This window comes from Hypanus sabinus, chromosome 14 (genome assembly GCF_030144855.1).
Source record: "Hypanus sabinus isolate sHypSab1 chromosome 14, sHypSab1.hap1, whole genome shotgun sequence".
NCBI lineage: Eukaryota > Metazoa > Chordata > Chondrichthyes > Myliobatiformes > Dasyatidae > Hypanus > Hypanus sabinus.
In genome coordinates this window covers 34,687,981-34,701,503 of record NC_082719.1, presented here as the reverse complement: position 1 = coordinate 34,701,503, position 13,523 = coordinate 34,687,981, and the positions used below count along the sequence as shown (strand labels likewise).

At 39.7% G+C, this 13,523-nt stretch overlaps 1 protein-coding gene across 2 annotated transcripts in view; it reads right to left on the bottom strand.

Moving 5' to 3' along the window:
• rbpjb (recombination signal binding protein for immunoglobulin kappa J region b) overlaps nucleotides 1-13,523 on the bottom strand; it is a 132,538-nt gene that overhangs the window by 27,690 nt on the left and 91,325 nt on the right. For both annotated transcript variants that reach the window (XM_059989001.1, XM_059989002.1), the window contains exon 6: nucleotides 11,568-11,705. In XM_059989001.1, the coding sequence (XP_059844984.1) occupies nucleotides 11,568-11,705 (138 nt within the window). The remainder of the gene's footprint in view (nucleotides 1-11,567; nucleotides 11,706-13,523) is intronic.

Below are 13,523 nucleotides of genomic sequence, written 5' to 3'. Positions count from 1 at the left end.
GGCCAGCTCCATCACAGAGACACTACCTTCGCCAGCATCAAGGATATCTTCAAAAGGCGATGCTTCAAAAAGGTGGCATCTATCATTACAGATCACCATCACCTAGGACATGCTCTTTTATTATTAGTACCAAAGAGGATGGACCAGAGCCTAAAGACAAACACTCAATGCTTTAGGAGCAACTTGTTCACCTCTATCATCAGATTTCTGTACAGACAATGAACACTTCCTCACTAATTTTCTCTCTTTTTGCACTACTTATTTAGTAAATATAACACCAAATATTATTCACATTTATATTTTTATTATAATTTATAGTATTTTATGTGTATTGCACTGTACTGCTGCCATAAAATAGCAAATTTTATGACATACTGTATGTCAGTAATATTAAACACAATTCTGATTGTCAGAATTCCCAGTACTGCAATCTTGAAAAATTGATTGAGAGATTGGTTCAAAAATTACGCTGTCAGAATAAGCTATTCACTCATTCACGATGGGCACAAATTAACAGAAAACCTATACACCAATAATCTACCAAGCACTTTTGGAAAAGAATTTGGCCAAATTCAAAGGACCTCAACAATGACTGTAGAATGCCCTGGACATGCAAGTATCTGTAAAAACTAGCTCTGAAGATATTAAGGATAAACACTAACTATAGCTTAGCAACATCTTTCAAATTTTTCCTTTATTACAGGCCAGAATAAGGGATAAAGGAGTAAAGGATGAATAGAGAAAGCAGCTTCACACAGGTGCGGTGGGGGGGGGGGGAGGTGTTGAGAGAAGATGTACCAAGTATTTGTGGAATGATATTAAGTTTCTAAACTGCGCTTGGTAACCATAAATGGAATCAGCAAAAAAACAATTAAATACAAAAGTGAAATTTGGCTACAATCTGTAATCTGGCTGAAAATAACCAATTAAAATTTCAGAAGAAAGGAGGAAAATGGTGAGCCAGACTGCCATAGCAATAACAATATAAGCAAAAGAAAACAAGAAAAGCTGATAACAAAAAATGCTTTTGCAGAATTTCTTTAGGAAAACCCACTTTCACACAGTGTAGCTACACCAACCTCTTGGTTCTTGTTGATGTACAGTATGTACAGTGACATGCAGAAGTTTGGGCACCCCTGGTCAAAATTTCTGTTACTGTGGATAGCTAAGCGAGTAAAAGATGACCTGATTTCCAAAAGGCATAAAGTTAAAGATGACACATTACTTTAATATTTTAAGCAAGATTATTTTTATTTCCATCTTTTAGTTTCAGAACAACGAAAAAGGAAAAGGACCTGAAGCAAAAGATTGGGCACCCTGCATGGTCAGTACTTAGTAACACCCCCTTTGGCAAGTATCACAGCTTGTAAACGCTTTCTGTAGCTAGCTAAGAGTCTTTCAATTCTTGTTTGGGGGATTTTCGCCCATTCTTCCTTGCAAAAGGCTTCTAGTTCTGTGAGATTCTTGGGCCGTCTTGCATTCACTGCTTTTTTGAGGTCTAGCCACAGATTTTCGATGATGTTTAGGTTGGGGGACTGTGAGGCCCATGACAAAACCTTCAGCTTGCGCTTCTTGAGGTCGTCCATTGTGGATTTTAAGATCATTATCCTGTTGTAGAAGCGATCCTCTTTTCATCTTTAGCTTTTTTAGCGGTGTGATGTTTGCTTCCAGAATTTGCTGGTATCTATTTGAATTCATTCTTCCCTCTACCAGTGTGCCACTGGCTGCAACACATGATCGATCCACCCCCGTGCTCAACAGTTGGAGAGGTGTTCTTTTCATGAAATTCTGCACCCTTTTTTCTCCAAACATACCTTTGCTCATTGCGACCAAAAAGTTCTATTTTAACTTCATCAGTCCACAGGACTTGTTTCCAAAATGCATCAAGGCTCGTTTAGATGTTCCTTTGCAAACTTCTGACACTGAATTTTGTGGTGAGGACACAGGAAAGGTTTTCTTCTGATTTCTCTTCCATGAAGGTTATATTTATGCAGGTGTCACTGCACAGTAGCACAGTGCACCACCACTAATTCTTCTAAATCTGCTAAATCTTCCTGAAGGTCTTTTGCAGTCAATCAGGGGTTTTGATTTGCCTTTCTAGCAATCCTACAAGCAGTTCTCTTGGAACGTTTTCTTGGTCTTCCAGACCTCAACTTGACCTCTACCATTTCTGTTAACTGCCATTTCTTAATTACATTACGAAATAAGGAAACAGCTAACTGAAAATGCTTTGCTATCTTCTTATAGCCTTCTCCTGCTTTGTGGGCATCATTTATTTTAATTTTCAGAGTGCTGGGCAGCTGCTTAGAGGAGCCCATGGCTACTGATTGTTGGGACAAGGTTTGAGGAGTCAGGATATTTATAAAGCTATTAAATTTGCATCACCTGGCCTTTCCTAACAATGACTATTAACAAGTCATAGCCCTAACAAGCTAATTAAGGTCTGAGACCTTGGTAAAAGTTATCTGAGAGCTCAAATCTCTTGGGGTGCCCAAACTTTTGCATGGTGCTCCTTTCCTTTTTTCACTCTAAAATTGTACAAAACAAAAATAATGCACTAATCTTGCTTGAAATGTTGAAAAGAATGTTTCATCTTTAACTTTATGACTTTTGGAGATCAGTTCATCTTCTACTCACTTAACTATCCACAGTAACAGAAATGTTGACCGGGGTGCCCAAAACTCTTGCATGCCACTGTATGTGCATCATCTCAAATTCTCCTAAAGATTCATTGATTTGAAGTGCTCTTTCTGCTTCTCTCCCCATTAAAGTTGCCTAACCTGCTGAGCAATTTTACAACTTTATATTTTTATATTCAATGCCCCCTAAGCCAATTATTAATGAGCAATAAATGGCAACTAGCCATTAACATTCGCAATCTAGTAAAATAAGCAAGTGCCTGTTTTTATTTAAATACCATGTATAAATTCGCTGATGACACAACTATAATTGGCAGAATGTCAAATGGTGGTGAGGAGGTATACAGGAGTGAGACAGATCCACTGATTGAGTGGTGTTGCAACAACCTTACACTCAGCATCAGTAAGACCAAAGAATCGATTGTGGACTTCAGGATGGGGAAGTTGAGGGAACACACAAGTCCTTATCAAGGGACCAGCAACAGAAAAGGTGAGTTGTTTCAATTCCTGGGTGTCAATATCTCCGAGGGAGGGCCCCAACATATTGATGCAATTACAAAGACACAACAGCAGTGACATTTCTTTAGGGGTTTGAGGAGACTTGGTACATCACCAAAGACTCTTGCAAATTTCTACAGATGTTTTGTGGAGAGATAATAACTAGTTGCATCAATATCTGGTATGGGTGGTCACTGCACAACTGGAAAAAGCTGCAGAAAATTGCAAACTCAGCCAATTCCATCATGGCCATTAATTTCTCTATCAGAAAGGATATCTTTAAAAGCGATGCCTGAAAAAGGCAGCAGTCATCATGAACCCCCCCCCCGGACATGCCTTCTTCTCATTGCTACCATCTAGGTGGTACAGATATCAACATTTTAGGAACAGCTTCAACCATCTGACATCAGATTTCTGAATGGACAATAAACCCATGAACACTATCTCACTTTTTTTTCCAATTTTTGCTCTTTTTACACCACTTAATTTTTAAAAATTTATTTTAATAGTTTTTTTATTATGTATTGCATTGTCCTGCTTCCGCAAAACAACAAATTTCAAAACAGGTGCCAGTGATATTAAACCTTAATTCTGACTCTACAGCAGTTATATGCAATGCTGAAGGTAGTACTCCAGAGAGGTATATTAGATATGATACAGAGTATTGAGACATTAAAACAGACTACCAGGATCTTGGGCAAAGAAAAAGGAATCTTTTAAACTAAGAGGTAAAGAGGAGAAGACTAGGAAAGGAACTCCAGAACCTAGCATGACTAGCAATGTTGAAATGATTAAATTTGAAGATATACATCAGGAGAAAATTGAGATAGTACAGAAGTGACAGTTATGTTAGCAGGAAGAAATAAGACAAGGAAGACGAAGATTATAAAGGAATTTAACAAGGATGGAAATTTAAAATATCAAGTCAATGTTTATCTGGAAGCTAATGTAGGTTAGTACTATAATTCAAAACAAAAGGCTAGAACTGCGCAGCATCAGATACCTAACTGAAACACTGACCTTGTTTCTACCTCCACAGATCCTGCCTGGCCTGATGTCAGAACAAAGTAGAATTCTGAGAACTTATTTCAGCAAGTGCAACAATGAAGGCCAGTTAGAAGTGTTCCAAAGTTAGTTAAGCCTAGAGTTAACTACATTTTAGGACCTCTAGGGTAGTAAACTCAGGATTGCTGCCTGTGCCATGTGCTAGCAAGTGCAAGACTAGCATGATAAGGCGTATTAATGTATGGCTGAGAGATTGGTGTAGGGGACAGGGATTCAGATTCTTGGATCATTGGGGCCTCTTCTGGGGGAGGTACTACCTGTACAAAGAGGACAGGGTTAGGGTTGAACCCAAACGGGTCCAATATCCTAGTGGGCACATTTAATAGAGCTGTTAGGGTTTAAGCTAATTTGGCAGGGGGTTGGGAATCAGAGTGATAGAGCTGAGGAAGGAGAAAACAGAAATAAATCAAAGATAGCATACAATAGAGATTATAGAAAGAACAGGCAGGAGAGGAGGCTTAATCAAAGCCAGCGGTATGAGTAACAGAGCAATAGAGGCATGGTGCAGTTAAAACAGAAGGCAAGAAATACTGGTCTGAGAGTGTTGTATTTGATTGTTCATTTTATCCCTTATGCTGCGTGCAATCTTGAAACTCAGCTACAGATTCACAAATATGACATTGTGGCCATCTCTGAAACTTGACTAAAGGATGGCTACCATTGGGAGCTGAATGTCCAAGGGTATATGGTATGTCGGAAAGATAGGTTAGTAGGCAGAGGGGGTGGTCTGGCTCTGTGTATAAGAAATAATATTAAATCATTGAAAAGAAATGACATAGAATTGGAAGGTGTAAGGTCTTTATGGATTGAGTTAAGAAATGGTAAGGGTAAAAACCCTAAAAGCAGTTGTATACTGGCTTCCAAACAGCAGCCGAGATGTGAATTACAAATTATAGCAGGAGATAGAAAAGGCGTTTCAGAAAGTGGATTGGGCATGTCATGACAATTGTTGGGGATTTTAACATGAAAGTGGATTGGGAAAACCAGGTCAATACTGGACCTCAAGAGAAAGAATTTGTATAATGTCTAAGGGATCACTTTTTAGAACAGCTTGTTGTTAAGCTCACTTGGGGATCGGCTGTGCTGGACCGGGCGTTGTGCAATGATCCAGAGGTGATATGAGAGCTTAAGGTGGAGGAAACCTTAGGTAACAGTGATCACAATATGATCAAGTTCACATTGAAATTTGAGGGGGAAAAAAATTAAATCCAATGCGTCGGTATTTCAGCGGAATAAAGGAAATTACAATGGCATGAGAAGGAAACTGGTCCAAGTTGACTGAAAAGGGACATTTGCAGGAACGACAGCAGAGCAGCAATGGCTGGAGTTTCCGTGAAAAATGATGTAAGTACAAGAGAGATATATTCCAAATAAGAAGAAATTTTCAAAGGGAAGAGGACACTACCGTGGCTGACAAGTGAAGTCACAGCCAAAGTAAAAGCAAAAAGGAAGCCACAGCTAGTGGGAAGATAGAGGATTGGCGAGCTTTTAAAACTTGCAGAAGGAAACTAAGGTCATTTGGAAGGAAAAGATGAATTACGAGAGGAAGCTGGTAACTAATATCAAAGAAGATACCAAAAGCTTTATTAAGTATATAAAAGGTAAAAGAGAGTAGATATAGGACCAATACAAAATGACGCTGAAGATATTGTAATGAGAGATGCAGAGATGGCAGAGGAACTGAATGTGTATTTTGCGTCAGTCTTCACAGTGGAAGATGTCTGCAGTACACCGAACATTCAAAAGTGTCAGGGAAGTGCAGTTTGTGCAGTGAAAATTCCAACTGAGAAAGTGCTCAGGAAGCTTAATGGACCGAGGGTAGATAATTCTCCTGGACCTGATGGAATGCACCCTCAAGTTCTGAAGGAAATAGCTGGAGAGATTGCACAGGCATTAACAATGATCTTTCAAGAATCAATAAATTCTGGCATCGTACCGGACAACTGAAAAATTGCAAATGTTACTCTGCTATTTAAGAAGGGTGGGAGGCAGCAGAAAGGAAACTATAGCCTGACATTAGTGGTTGGAAAGTTGATGGAATCGATTGTTTGAGATGAGATTTTGGAGTACCTGGAGGCACATGACAAGATAAGCTAAAGTCAGTACGGTTTCCTGAAAGGAAAATCCTGCCGGACAAACCTACTGCAATTCTTTGAGGAAATTACAAGCAGGGTAGACAAAGGAGATGTGGTGTACTTGGACATTCAGAAGGCCTTTGACAAGGTGCCGCACATGAGGCTGCTTAACAAGTTAAGAGCCCACGAAATTACAGGGGAGTTACTAGCATGGGTGGAGCACTGGCTGGTTGGCAGAAAACAGAGAGTGGGAATAAAGGGATCCTATTCTGGCTCGCTGCCGGTCACCAGTGGAGTTCCACAGGGGTTGGTGTTGGGACTACTGCTTTTTACGATGTATCTCAATGATTTGGACTATGGTATTAATGGAATTGTGGCTAAATTTGCCGATGATACAAAGATAGGTGGAGGAGCGGGTAGTGTTGAGGAAACAGAGAGCCTGCAGAGAGTCTTAGATAGTTTAGGGGAATGGGCAAAGAAGTGACAAATGAAATACAACGTGGAAAAGTGCATGGTCATGCATTTTGGTGGAAGAAATAAACAGGCAGACCATTATTTAGATGGAGAGAGAATTCACAATGCAGAGATGCAAAGGGACTTGGAAGTCCTTGTGCAAGATACCCAAAAGATTAACGTCCAGGTTGAGTCAGTTGTGAAGGCGGCAAATGCAATGTTGGCATTCATTTCTAGAGGTATAGAATATAAGAGCAGGGATATGATGTTGAGACTCTATAAGGCACTCATGGACAAAAGCCAATATTAAAGAGATAAGAGACTGAACTGGAATCTGAGGGTTAACATCAGTGATTTCATTGAAAATATTATGAAGAATATAAACATTTGCAAAGCAATACACACTTTCAGTGTAAAAAGTCAGCTGGATAGGGTGTAATAAATCTCACATGCAGAACATCCAAATATGGCAATGATGGCCTGTTTCAGTGATAGGAAATCAATGGAGTACTTTAAAATTCTAACAAGATCAATCATCATAATTTACAAATGAGCTGACTTTTGTCCTCAAATAACCATATAACATATAAGCATATAACAATTACAGCACGGAAACAGGCCATCTCGGCCCTTCTAGTCCATGCCGACGCTTACACTCACCTAGTCCCACTGGCCCACATTTAGCCCATAACCCTCCATTACTTTCCTGTCCATATACCCATCCAATTTTACTTTAAATGACAATACCGAACCTGCCTCTACCACTTCTACTGGAAGCTCGTTCCACACAGCTACCACTCTGAGTAAAGAAATTCCCCCTCATTGTTACCGTTAAACTTTTGCCCCCAAAGTCTCAAATCATGTCCTCTTGTTTGAATCTCCCCTACTCTCAATGGAAAAAGCCTATCCACATCAACTTGATCTATCCCCCTCATTATTTTAAATACTTCTATCAAGTCGCCCCCTCAACCTTCAATGCTCCAAAGAATAAAGACCTAACTTGTTCAACCTTTCTCTGCAACTTAGATGCTGAAACCCTGGTAACATTCTAGTAAATCTTCTCTGTACTCTCTCTATTTTGTTGATATGTTTCCTATAATTCAGTGACCAGAACTGTACACAATACTCCAAATTTGGCCTTACCAATGCCTCGTACAATTTTAACATTACATCCCAACTCCTATACTCAATGCTTTGATTTATAAAGGCCAGCATACCAAAAGCTTTCTTCACCACACTATCCACATGAGATTCCATCTTCAGGGAACAATGCACCATTATTCCTAGATCACTCTGTTCTACTGCATTCTTCAATGCCCTACCATTTACAATTTATGTCCTATTTGGATTATTCCTACCAAAGTGTAGCACCTCACACTTATCAGCATTAAACTCCATCTGCCATCTTTCAGCCCACTCTTCTAACTGGCCTAAATCTCTCTGCGAGCTTTGAAAACCTACTTCATTATCTACAACGCCACCTACCTTTGTATCATCTGCATACTTACTAATCCAATTTACCACCCCATCATCCAGATCATTAATGTATATGACAAACAACATTGGACCCAGTACAGATCCCTGAGGCACACAAATAATCACCGGCCTCCAACCTGACAAACAGTTATCCACCACTACTCTCTGGCATCTCCCATACAGCCACTGTTGAATCCATTTTACTACTTCAATATCAATACCTAATGATTGAACCTTCCTAACTCACCTTCTGTGCAGAACCTTGTCAAAGGCCTTACTGAAGTCCACATAGACAACATCCACTGCTTTACCCTCGTCAATTTTCCTCGTAACCTCTTCAAAAAATTCATTAAGATTTGTCAAACATGACCTTCCACACACAAATCCATGCTGACTATTCCTAATCAGACCCTGTCTATCCAGATAATTATATACACCAAAGGTATGTAAATGGGAGGCCCAGCTCAATCTCTCCTTACAGGGCAAGCCTTCATCGCAGGAATAACTTGTGAATCTTTCTTGTACTCACTTTGTTTACATCTGTTCTTTTACCAGAACCACAGTAGTACAGCTAAATGGAATGCCAGTCTCAATTATCAGGAACTTTTTTTTTTACCTACACATCTTCCTTCCTTCACCTGTGTGTGTATCTTTAGTGGGGTGTAGTTGCCTCCCACTTGTCTTTATCATTAATACCCCCTGCTATTGACATGGGCTGTAAATGGCCAGAAATCGACCAGTAAATTTTGTAGTGATCCAGTAAAATTTCAAAGATGACCATTCATTCCTTATTCTTCCATTTCAATCCAAAACTAATCTTCAAACTATGCTAATTGGTCCCTGAATCCTAAAGTTCTATAATTAGCAAATGAAAATTTTGATAATCCAACGCACCAAGTTCACTTATTCTGTCATCTAAACTAAAAATTTGCAAAACATTCCTTTATCAAATGCAATATTACTTTCTTAAAATGAGTTTCATGCAATCACTCTGTTTGCCTTGTTACTTCCCCAAAAAGAATTCAAATATCTTGAACCAAAGGGTTACATCTGATATTTTAAATCCTTCAGGACTATTGCCAGGTACTTGGAGGCACATGATAAAATAGGCCAAAGTCAGCATGGCTTCCTTGAGGGGAAATCTTGCCCAACCCATCAAATGGAAATCTTGGAGGAAATAGCAGGCTAGATAGACAAAGAGTCAGTGGATGTTGTTTATTTGAATTTTCTGAAGGCGTTTGACAAAGTGCCACACACGAGGCTGTTTAACAAGATAAAGGTCCATGGTATTACAGGAAACATACAAACATGGATAAAGCATTGGCAAACTGACAGAAGACAAAGAGTGGTAAAAAGGGGCCTTTTCAGTTGGCTGCCAGTGACTACTGGTGTTCCACAAAGGTCAGTGTCACGACCACTTCTTTTCATGCTATACGTCAATGATTTGGATGAAGGAATTGTGCCCAAGGTTGTGGATGATACAAAGATAGGTGGAGGAACAGGTACTGTTGAGGAAGCAGAGAGTCTGCAGAAAGACAGACAGATTGGAAGAATAGGCAAAGCGGCAGATGGAATATAGTGTAGGGAAGTGCATAGTTATGCACTTTGGTAAAAGGAGTAAAGGTGTGGACTATTTTCGAAATGGGAAGAAAATACAAAAAAAAAGAGGTGCAAAGGGTTTACAGAGTCCTCATGCAGGATCCCTGATGGTTACCTTGCAGGTTGAGTCAGCGGTAAAGGCGGCAAATGCAATGTTGGCATTCATTTCAAGGGGCCTAGAATACAATAGGAAGGATATAATGCTGAGTCTTTACAACTCATTGGTTAGACCACACTTGGAGTACTGTGTGCAGTTTTTGGGCCCCTTATCTAAGAAAAGATGTGCTGGCATGAAAGAGGCTCCAGACAAGGTTCACGAGAACGATTCCACGAATGAAAGGGATTAACATATAAGAAGCACCTGATGGTCCTGGGCCTGTATCTGCTGGAATTTAGAAGAACTAGGGTGGAGGGAGGGGATATCATTGAAACCCATCGAATACTGAAAGGCCTAGATTGAGTGGACATGGAAAGGATGTTTCCTATACTGGGAGAGTCCAGATCAGAGAGCACAGTTTCGGAATATAGGGACATCCATATAGAACAGAGGTGAGAAGGAATTTCTTTAGCTAGAGGGTAGAGAATCCGTTAAATTCATTGCCACAGGTGGCTGTGCAGGCCAAGTCATTGGGTATACTTAAGGCGGAGGTAGATGGGTTCTTCAATAATCAGGGCGACAGAGTTAGGGGGAGAATGCAGAAGAATGGGGTTGACAAGGATAATAAATCAACCATGATGGAATGGTGGAGCAGACTTGATGGGCCAAAATGGCCTAATTCTGCTCCAGTCTTATTGTCTTATTTGAAAATCAGGGAAAATCTGAATGACCAAATCATCACTTCTTCTGCTTGTACAGCTAACTTAAAATCCTAGTTTGTTAACAGGACATTGGATGTTTTCAGCCCTTTATGATTAAAATAAAATGTCTTCCACATTAAATGTCTGAATGCTCCATTTAAATCTTACTTTCAAGATATATTTATTGTTATAATATACAAGTGTGGCAACCAATTTATGGACAGCAAGTTTTCTAAGAGCAATATGACAGTCAGCTGATCACACTATTTTAGTGATGTTGAATTTGAAGAAACATTGGTCAATTTGCCATGGATAATTTTCAGTCCCCTTTACAATGACCTGACAGATCAGATAGCTCATCTAAGGAAACAACAGTTCTAATACTGTAGCACTGGATGGTCAATCTAAGATTTCTGTGCTCAAGTCTCTAGATTGGAACTTGAAATCATAAGTTTCAGACTTGAAGAGAAGACTGCTTTTCACTAAGCCAAACCTCCAGTGCATTTTTTTTCTGAATATTAACCTCTAAATTGTTCATCCTTAGGGGACTGCTTCCCACTATCTTCAGATGATATTTTTAATCTTCCACTTTTGAATGTAGATGGTATCAATATATTGACATTGCCAGTTCCTGAGGGCTCACTATAACACCTCCCATTTTCAAGATACCTCGGCATGCACACTTTATGTATCATAGTCGGGAGAGACAATTAGCTTTTCATTGATTAACTGATGTTATCATGCTGTCAACTCAAAATTGTTCTTTACTGTTGAGGGTTTAGCACCCATAATTAGTGTGTCCATCAATTTGTAACATACAGCTCATCATTCAAAGTACTTCACTAAAGCATATTAAAAAATTGCACTGGAGACTTAATTTTACATAAAGATGGCGATACCAAAATTTAACAAAGTTCATAATAAAGCACAATAAAATGGACAAAGAATAGCTGTAGATACTAACATAGATGGATGTAAAATGCGCCCCACTGTTGTGAACTGGCATGGAAATTCCCTCCTTCCACATGTAGATACCGCGTGCTGACAGTCTGTGAACGAAGTCTGTTAAATAATGCCACCTTTGTTCCTGATGCAATACATACTAAAAAAAAAGAAAAACAGTATTTGCGTTAAGAGGTATATACAAGGAGAATCCAAATTGAGTTTCCTTAATGCAATTCCAACTTTTGCAAGGACAAATATAATATTAACTATGAAACACACAAAATGCCGGTGGAACACAGCAGTCCAGGCAGCATCTATAGGGAGAAGCGCTGTTGATGTTTCTGGTCCTGACGAAGGGTCTCTGCCCAAAACGTCGACAGCGCTTTTCCCTATAGATGCTGCCTGGCCTGCTGTGCTTCACCAGCATTTTGTGTGTTGTTTGAATTTCCAGCATCTGCAGATTTCCTCGTGTTTAATGTTAAACATGGTCTTATTACAACCTATCCTTACATGAGCTTGGAAGCCACCTGAGTTCAAGGTTCTTTGAACTCATTTGTACCTATACAACTCAAGAAGAATTTTCTTTCAGTAAGCTGTCTTCTAGCTGCTCGGAAAGGACCAGGCATTTGGGTTAAAACAGAATTTAAATACAGTAACAAAACCAAAACTGGAACATTAGTAAACAAAAACCCTTCTAATTCAGATTAAATCAACAGAATTACCTTTGAAAACAACTCAGAAAATGTGTAGCTCAGGTGCCTGTTGGTTGGGTTGAGTTGTTCTTCGACCTTGGCAACCAAAATTGAGTTTCCATAATGATGGCCTATCAACTGATTGATAAGTATATAAAAATCACGCAGCTGGAGAACACACCATAAATGAACAGCGCACTGATGATGTCTCCTCTTGTGATGACGAAATGATGGCAAATGGATTGCTAAGATCGGAGAACAACTCAACCCAGAATTACCACTACTTTCTCTTCACAGCTGCTTTTCCCCACTAGTCCACTCCACTAGACTGGTGTCAGATTCCAAGGGAATATACTCACTGGGAAATACAGCAGCAGAGTGGATGCCTCAAGAAGATGATCAGCTGAGTATATAATTCTGATGTAATGTTTTAACACGGGAGTCCTAAACCTCTTACATCATTTGTACATTCTAGCAGATTCTAAGCCTTTTAAGATAAAGATTTTGGCCAATAAATAACCAACAAATTGTGTACAAGACAGTGTTCCAGCTATAAACAATACCAGATATTATTTTGTTGGCATTTGTAGTTTCCTCATCTTCATTCAGCCCTTATTTTCATCAGTTTACTTTCTCAGCTACTTTGCTTTCAGAAAAATCTATCAGACAGAGAGAGACAGAGCGACTTCTCATAGGGTGGGAGCTATTTGAAAACAAGTCTTGTCACAAGCGTGTCATTGCTTGAAGTAGTTTCTGAAAGAGTGATATCTTGTAGGGCAGAAGCCATTTAAAAAACTTCAAGTCTTATTTGAGCCAATAAAAAGAGCTGTAAGTAGAGTGGCCATTGCTGGAGTGGGCCAATGTTATAGGGGGCTGGCTTTCACTCATCAGGCTTGGGCAAGAAGAGGCTTGAAGCAGCACAGGAAGAGGTTCTAAATAAGTTTCTAATAAGTTTTTTTGCCCCCTTGTTAGTACATAGCTAGTGTGCTGAGAATGGTATCGGAGTAGCAGTATGTTCCTTGTGTGAGATGTGGGAACTTTGGGAGACCGCCAGTCTCATTGATAACAACTGTTGCATGAGGTGCACTGAGCTGCAGCTTCTTAGAGACTGTGTTAAGGAACTAGAGGCCACACTTGGATTAGAAGAACAACAGGTTATATCCATGGGTAGCCTGAAGGCATGAACATTGATTACTCAAACTTCCGGTAATGCCCCTCACCTCCCCTTCAGTATTTCCCATCCACTTTTCTCACTCTCACCTTATTCCCTTGCCTGCCCATCG